We start from the raw sequence: 9,142 nt of genomic DNA, 5'->3' as shown, positions 1-9,142 counted from the left end.
TTTTTTTTTTTTTTTTTTTTTTTTTTTTTTTTTTTTTGAGACAAATACTGTCAGTTAATCTGTTCATGCATATCTGTACTCTTCAAAAAAAGCCAGGGATACGCTCCTCATATAGGTACTGGCTCAACAAATCAATAACCTTGGTTCCACCAATAAGAGATGGTGTACAACAGGGTAGAAGGTAGAACTCAGTATTGACATATTCAGGGTTAAAATGAGCAGGATTGGGGCACTACATGCATCAGTATTCATATAGTATAAATGAGCTAAATCCATGCAATAAGATAGCCCAGGGCTTTGTTATGCAAGTAGCTGTTGAACACTTATTAATAGTCACATAAATAAATAAATAAATAAATCCTTAACTCCTTAAAATACCTCTTCCCAAGACCATACAGCAGTATGAAAAATGTGATTGTATGAAATACTACTAAATTCATATATCTTAAAATGATTTTGCAGCTTCACATGAATAATTTACTGTCCTGTAAATTTAAAAAATCACTGCAGCTCAGAGAGTTTTTCCAGAGACGGATAGCTTGATGACTTAGAGATGCAGAGAGCTTCATTTCTGTGGAAAAATTGAAAACCTAGTGACAGGAGGGTGTTTGTGTTCTATGTTACCAGGGGAATATTGTGTTTTTAAAGAGGATGTAAATATGAGTGAGGATAACATGAAGCAATAAAGGATCCAGAAAAGAATGGTAGAGTACTCCCATTCAGCTTAAAAACAGGAAAAAAAAAAAGTGGAATAAAATTAAAATATGGTAATATGAAATAGTATTATTGTTCTCAGTATAGTTCTATAGTGGGTTTATGTGGAGAGGTTTTGGTAGCAGGGGGCCATAGGGGTGGCTTCTGTGAGAAGGATCTCGAAGCTGCCCCATGTTTGCTAAGGGCCCCACTGCTGACCAGAGCTGAGCCAATAAGTGATGTTGTTTGCGCCTTTGTGAGAGCATATTTAAGACAGGGAAAAAAAACTGCACCACACAGCAGCTGGGAGAGTGAGAGGAGTGAGGAACAGCCTTGCAGGCGCCAAGGTCAGTGAAGAAGGAGGGGGAGAGGTGCTCCAGGCGCCAGAGCAGAAGTCCCCTGCGCCTGTGGTGAGGACCATGGTGAAGCAGGATGTCCCCCTGCAGCCCATGGAGTACCACAGTGGAGCAGGGTTCCACGCTGCAGCCCGTGGAGGAGACCACGGTGGAGCAGGTGGCCCTGCACCGACGGAGACTGTGGCCTGTGGAAGACCCCTGCCGGAGCAGATTCCGGGTCGGAGCTGCAGCCCATGGAAAGGAGACCACGCAGGAGCAGGTGACCTGGCAGGAGCTGCTGTCCATGGGGCACCCAGGTTGGAAAAGTGTGCTCCCGAGGGATGGATCCCGTGGTACGGACCCATATCTGGAGCAGTTCTTGAAGAGCTGCTGCCTGTGGGAAGCCCACGCGGGATCAGTTCAGCAAGGACTGCATCCTGTGGGAGGGACCCCACAGCACAGGGGACGTGGAGAAGAAGCGCTATAGACTGACCATAACCCCCATTCCCCCGTTCCCCTGCACCACTCGGGTGGGGGGAGTAGGAGAGGGTGGATGGGGGGAAGGTGCTTTTGGTTTCTTTCCTTTGTTTCTCACTTCTCTAGCTTGTTAGTAATAGGCAATAAATCTTACTATCTCCCTATGCTGAGTCTGTTTTGCTCGTCACGATAATTACTGCGTGATCTCCTCATCCTTATCTCAACCCTTGAGCCCCTTTCATTGTATTTTCTCCCCACTCCTCTTTAAAGGGGGGAGTGAGAGAGAGGTTGTGGTGGACCTCGGCTGTCCACCCAAGTAAAACCACCACATTCACATAGGATTCTATGTTACTAACACAGGCTTTAAAAGGGCTTTACCTTGAAGAAAATAATGAGAAGGTGGTAACAGAAGTTGCTCCTCTACTATGGAAAGTACGCTAACATTTATGTATATTTAGGGACATTTCTCTGCCCAGATTGAGTAACTGCATCTCTTATTTGCAAGAAAACTGCTTATTTAAAGCTGTGCTTATGAGATGGAGAAAAAAAATATTTCAGGATTCTCTTTAAAATAAATATTGTTTTGCTGGTTGTCTTGATCTACTTAGTGTTCTTTCTGTATTAATGTGAATCTCTGAAAAATGGAAAATGAAGTCCTGTACTGGAGTAAGAGGAATGTTAGCTACAGGAAAAGACTCTGTAGCACTGTGGTCAGTCTACTTGGTGGGTTTTCAGCAGGCCATCACTATTTCCAGGAACTTTATTTCCAGGAGACTGTGACTCATCTTTACAGTAACACTGTATGTCTGCTGCATGCTGGATCTTTTTTTTGACTGGGTGGGAGAAGAAGGGGGGACGTACATCCTTGTGTAGTGCATAGCGTGACTTCGGGAGAGAAGTGCCCAATCTGTGTCAGCCAAAATGGTGGGTGCTCAGTGGAGACCGATATCTGTCTGCCCTGCAGTGTTTGTGTGTGGATGTACCTGAAGGAGGAGTGGGGGGAGTGAAAACCCCCAGGCATAGTTTATAGATGTTTATGCATTTTCAGCAAGCACTTTTGGTGGAAGGGCTTGCTTGCTCCTGATGCCAATTGCATCTGGCATGCTGCATGCAGGCAGGCTTTCTTCTCACTTACAGGCACCATGTCCACTGGTGGACTTCCGTCAGGGATCTTTTTCAAGGTGTACAGGAAAATTAAAACTCAATGGATGACCCTTCACAAGGAATACATCATAGTTGAAGGACAGTGTCTTCTCTGCACATTGGTTAGGCTAATGCGATGCTTCTCATGAGGAACAAGCTATCTCTGCTTGTGGCTCTAATCTTCCTTACGTACTTCTTCATTTCAGGTCATCACTGGTCTCTTTTGTTTGATTTTGCAGTTGCAGAGATTTTTCACTCACTTAAACAAGTGTCCTGTGCTCCTGTTGGCCTAAGCTGGACAGAGGACAAGGCCTCATCTCCACACCCTCACTACATTCCCTGGGAAACTTATGGCCTTAATGGAGATTTTGCATATAATTTAATAGAGAAAAAATCCATAAATCTGCATTATATGGTTGCTTATTACATTTAATAAGCTGATTATTAAAGCTGATTATTAGCTTATTACATTTAGTAAGCTGATTTCACTATTACCTGCCTCCTTGAACAATGCTTTCTCCAGTTTATCTCTGTATTCAAGTTACATCTTCTAAAACCAGTTCAAAATCTAAATTCCTTGCAGCAGTGTCTGACTTACCTTAATGTATGGATATAGTGTTCATCATGATAGGGCTCAAGACTTAAATCATTCCCTCATTACTAATTAATCACACAGAAATTGCCTCAATATCTCAGCTCATTGACTGTAGAATATTATCCTCACTGCAGAATTGTATAGCAAAGTTATAACTACTAATTAAATTGTATAGTACTCTTCCAAGAGGGATTTTTCAAGTACAGAATAATCACTATGGGAAAATTTCAGGAATGTAATATAGCACATATCAAAACAGTGAAAAAGTAAAATGAAAAAAAAATCTCTAGAGCTCCAGTTCCAACATATTTTTGCCCATGAAAGTGTCTATGACTAAATCTATTGAGGTAATTAGATTCAAAGGACACTGATTTTATGTGATTTTATATTCATGGATGTAAATGTTAGGACTTAGATTTTAGGACTGTTTTTAGTGCTGTTTCTCTTAATGAGTATTGAATCTTAATGAGATTTTGATATTCTTGCTTTATTGTTTATAACTGACTTAAAGATTCAACAACAAAGCTCTGTCCTATGTTATGATTTTGAGTGTCTGGGAGGACTCAAGAGGACTGTTTGGGTATTTTGTCAGAAATTACTCTAATTGATTAGATACATATGTCCTTCCCAATTAAAAATTACCAAAAAATTGAGTTGTGTGTCTGAGCCAAGTTCACTGATGTATAGAGCATGGTTAATATCAACTATTATTAAAGCCCTGATTGTACTTTATGTTTTCTCCTAAACATGATTATAGCAAGCTAATTTGCATTGCTAAATGAATGCTAAAAATATCAAAACATTTTTCTCTACTGGCCAGAGAGTAGTTGATCCAATCATTAAAATAAAGATAAACAGAAGTAACTACTCTGATGGAAGCTAAGACGATTAAGCACAATATGCATACAAAATCAGTTATTTATCTAACAATATGCTCCCAAGAAGAACAGCAAAGCTCTAGTTTAAAAATCACAACAATCGAGCATGGAGGCTTTTGTGTGGCACCAGAAGGATCTACAAAAGCCTTATATTATTCCTCATTCAAAATTTACCACAGGGTCTGTTGGCAGCACTTGCTGAGGGACCGAACTGCAGCTGCTGCATAGGAAAAAATAATTTCTAGTTTCCCTAGCAGGGCTGATGAATTTGGCTCCAGCAGCTGCTACAAGTTGTTGTTCCTTTTGGCATACAAGAAGGTGGAGTCTGAGCAGCCCTGCACTGCAAGCAGGTAGTGTCTTGCCTTCTCTCACTTTTAAGTAAGAGCCTGTTTAATCATAGGTGAAATGTGGGCAGATATAGAAAATGGTGTTTTCTGGACAGTGATTTGTTCCAGATCTGATCTTGAGGCAGTTTCTAGCACAGGAGGTTCAAGAATATACCTGTATTTTTTTTACATGAATGCATTTTGAATATCTGCTTGCTTTCCAGCTGCAATTACAGCTATAAACGTACCTGTCCAAAACCTCCAAACCTCTCCTGTGTTGACAGACATATTTTTATTTTTTTTTTTTTTTTAGTAGAAGTGTTGGCAATGGGAAAACAGAATGGGAAAACAGAAGAATACTTTTGTTCTTACTCAGCCAGTCACTGTTCCCTAGTGCATCCCAATACAACAGTATTTAGCTTTAGCTTAAACTGCTAGAAATCAGTTTTAAATTGTGCTCATGTACTACTGCAAACAGAAAACATCCAAATGGAGGGAATTAATTTCTGTCTATTACTTACTCTGTTATGTACTTTGATACAATTTTCACGTGTGCCAAGATCTATCACCAACCCTCCCACCTCCTCAAATCTACAGAAAAATAAATAAATAAAAAATTTCATTAATAATTTTGTCAAGACTACAGATAAAAGGAGCTATTTGTATTTTACGACAGTTGGTAATTAAACATTTACAGTACTGTGCCAATATTTATATACAATCTAGAAGGAGCAAACTGAACAGAAGGTAAATTTGGCAGTGTTTAAGGTGGAGTGATGCTGTGGGAATGTGTGTGTGTGAGCAGAACTGTACCACTGCAGAGCAAGTGGCATTGCAATAAAATGTTGCAGCAGCAAACTGTTTTTCCAGCTGTGTTAGACTTTCTCCTCTCTCCCCTGGAAGAGAAATGAGAAAAAATATTTTACCCTTGAAATGATGTGAAGAAACCAGATGAGACTTTGGGAGTTAAGATCCCTGGCTGCTTTTGCAAAGCAATAAAGCTGCATACAATAAATGAGTCCCAAGGAGCTTATTTTGGCTTTATGACTTCCACACTTTGTTTTTCCCCTCCATCTCATAGATAGACTGTTTTGTAAAAAAACCTCCACATCTTATCCGGGTTGCCTTCCTAGTTTTCATTTCTTCTGGAAAAACAAGGCAACATTCCTTGCAAGTGTGTCTTTTTGCATAATTTCTCCAGCACTCGAATACCACTTTCCCATGGAAGGGTAGAAACAGTTTAAACAGCTCAGTCTTACTCCTGCTGAAATGATCAGAATTGTTCCCATTTTTTCATAAGGATTAGAGTATATCTCCACAAAATGTCTTTGCCATAACAAACAGGATTCATCTAACTAAATGTCAATGCACAATGTGCACATCTGAATCTGGACTGCTTGTGTATATTGACTTTATCCTCCATAGAGGCAGAGCTATAGGAAGATCCATCTGCTGAAGGAGACAATCAAGACAGACCAAATGTATCACATCCTAAAAGCATTTTTTCTCCCCTCTTTATATCTTTGAACCTAGATCTGGCTAACTGAGCTGCAGGAGTGTACATTTTATTCATGTCTAAATCTAGAGAGGAAAATCCTATGCCAGAATTTCTCAGAATTATTACTAGGTGGTGTGATTTTCCTTGTAATACTTGATTGATCCTCTCAGTGCTCATCTTATAAAGAATAAGCCGTCTTTTTTTCTTCTGCTGAACCATTATTGGTGCCTCCATGACAGGCCAGTTGCTTACAGCTGTGTTGTTTGAAAGGAAAGATGAACCTAGAGAGCATTGTACCACCTAAATGTAGCTGAGAGTATTCATTGACCTGTGTAATAAGTTGAGGAAGACAGTTATATGCAACATAAGGTTCAATTTGCAGTCAGTGGCATGGTCTCCAAATAAAGCTGAGCACCAGTGCCATGATTTTTTTTTTTCAAGTCGTAAGGTTGTTTGAGAAATGACCATGTGGTAACAACCGTGAAATTAAAGTGTCTGAGTGGGCTTGCATTCATGCATAATACTCTACACACATATTCAAGGAGATGCCATCCATCAAATAAACAGGCTCATCTCAAAAACAGCTTAGTGAAGCATTGGCAAAGACACCCTGCGGCCAGCCAGATCGGACTGCAAATGTTCAGAAGACTCCTGCTGTTAATTAAATTCTACCTACATTCTACCTACAGGAAAACCCCTCAGATTTTAATATGCCATTGATGAAATACTTTAAAGACTGTGGACTGGGACTTGGGAACCTGTAAATCCAGATCTGACATCCACACGAGGCACATCTCAGGAACATTTCCTGTTTCACATATTACTGACCTTACTTCCAAAAGCTTCATGGCTTTACCTTACATTATCTGATATAGCATGGATCCTGCAAACACTAACAAGTAGTGTCATTAATTTCTGTAGGATTATTTAAGTAAATAAAATCTTTAATTTCTGCCTCGGATCAAGATCCAGACTGAGATCCAAGACCATGATGAATTTTAATTGAAACAGAAAAATAGATTTTTCTGAAAATTATGTCAAATGTTATCCGCTTTGGTCCTTCCCAAGTTAAATCAATATTAAGGGAAAAAAAATAAAAATTAAAAAAAGTTCATTATAAGAAGAGATGAGCATGAAACAGTTTATTCTGGGAAATGAAAACTGTCCTCTAAAGAACAAACTCTGCCCCTTTGCTTGATCCTGTGATTTCAGTCTGTGCTCAAATTAAAAAAAAACAAACATACCATGCTCATGACAGATGTAAAATATGTACTTTAGTACATTAGCAAACTTCTCTGTTGTTGATAGGAACACATTTCATGAAGCAATAAAAATCTGTATTTTATGAAAAATTTATGACAAAAACTACATATAATGTGAAACCAAATTTAAAAATTGATTCAATCACAAAGAACTTTGTTTTGTAAAATATCAAATGGAAATAATACTGTAAAAACAGATTATTACAAATAAAATGCTTATCACTTCCAAAAGCCTAACTTATTTGTTTTAAAAAGTTGAAAGGAAATTTGCCTTTAAAAATAAAAGCACAATAAGACAGAACAAGTAAGCATTTATTATCAAAATGTGGATGTACAAGTTGTAAAATACAGAGATGTATGGATTTGTGGATGCTCTTAAAAACACAAACAAACAAACAGAAAAGACTTTTCATGTCAGGATAAAGTATTTTGGATAAAGTATTTTTCTTTTCAAGACAATCCTCATCCAGAATAGAGCCATGAAAACAAAGACACATGTAACTTCTTCATATTTTATTACAACTAGCTATGAATCTGAGAAAAATCCTAACGTTTTTAGCTCTCCTTGCTAAGTTGCTTTTCAACTCTGGCTCGGTCACCTTATTCTTACAAATAAAAAGGTCTTTCTTTGTCATAATTATGAAACACTGCTAATGTGTCTAAACCCGCATCCACAAATGTCACTAGCAAAACTTTGACTTGGCCAGGGTCACATCTCTTACTACAAAGCAGAATGCATGAAGTTAAACAACAAAGACATTCACGCTGCAACATTTCCAATGGGTTTTAGGTAGTTAAATGAAATTATTCAGTGTTTAGCCTATTTGACACTACATTCATGTATTTACATCATATACATCTGTTATAAACTCAACAGCAGATGTTCAGAGACAGCTGTGTCTAGCAGTTTCACAGAATTCCATACTGGACCATTTTGATTAACAGAGACAGAGAGGACAATGTAAAGCCTTCAAGATAAAGCTGCTCCTGGCATAACCGTGTCTCTTTCAGGTAGCCAGAAACATGGCAATCTTTGAGAGGCTGCCTAATGAATTGTTTCAAGTTTTCTTCCAGGATTCTGAAAAGGAGAGTCAAACCTATAAAACTGTATTTTGTTGCTGATGGTCATTTTTCCAGTGGCAGAGTCAAAAGAAGAGCAGGGTCATAGGCAGAAGTTCTCAACCGGTGTGCTCCATGGGCTTGTCCTCGGCTGGGGATCCTGCTGGAGAAGTAAGATTGCTTGGGATCCAACAGGCGAGTGTGAAGGCATGCATGGAGAGGACCTTTCCTTGCCACCCCCCCAGGATGAAAGCAAGAATGAGGCTGTAGCTCACTAGCTGCTGCAGCCTCTTGTGCATCCGTGTCCAAGTAAGTTGTTGTTACGTCCATCTTGAAGTTTCCCATGGCTCTGCAGGGATGCTCTGCTCTCTGTGCTGGAAGTCTGTCCGCTTTGATCCTGCTGTCTTCTTAGTCTGCCCAAGGTTAAAAAACATCAAAAGGTTTATAGCTATGATATGCAGATAACTGCATCAGAATAACAGCCAGTCTCTGTTTTATGGATAACTACATACACCTGCATATAAAATAGACTCCTGCACCATTCAATCTCTATTAACTTCCCTATCTTTATTCATCTTTTAAACACTGATGAATTCCTCCTCCTAAATATGTGTGGTTGAATCTTGGTTAAATCCTGCTCCCATTAAAGCCTATCACAAAGAACCAGCAGGGGATTGTGCTTTCCCTGGCTTTGGCACCTTTGCCTGGACATAACTTGACAAAGCCTCCTCCAGCAAAGGAAAAAACATGAGGTGAACGTAAATTCAGTGTTCCTCTTGTTATTACTTCATACAGGGTCAAAGCTTCCAAGGTGGTTTCAAGGGACAACAACAACAAAAAATCCTGCATTTTTTAAGGACTTTGCAAAATCATCTT

General features: G+C 39.1%; 1 protein-coding gene across 1 annotated transcript in view; it reads right to left on the bottom strand.

Moving 5' to 3' along the window:
* Positions 1-7,498: 7,498 nt before the first annotated feature.
* STK32B (serine/threonine kinase 32B) overlaps positions 7,499-9,142 on the bottom strand; it is a 162,787-nt gene continuing 161,143 nt past the window's right edge. Inside the window, exon 12 of the mRNA XM_035325019.1 lies at positions 7,499-8,679. Within this exon, the coding sequence (XP_035180910.1) occupies positions 8,541-8,679 (139 nt within the window). The 3' untranslated portion in view covers positions 7,499-8,540. The remainder of the gene's footprint in view (positions 8,680-9,142) is intronic.

Source organism: Oxyura jamaicensis, chromosome 4, assembly GCF_011077185.1.
Source record: "Oxyura jamaicensis isolate SHBP4307 breed ruddy duck chromosome 4, BPBGC_Ojam_1.0, whole genome shotgun sequence".
In the NCBI taxonomy this organism is placed as follows: domain Eukaryota; kingdom Metazoa; phylum Chordata; class Aves; order Anseriformes; family Anatidae; genus Oxyura; species Oxyura jamaicensis.
The sequence above is the reverse complement of the archived record's forward strand: the minus strand, read 5'-3'. Positions and strand labels throughout refer to the sequence as shown.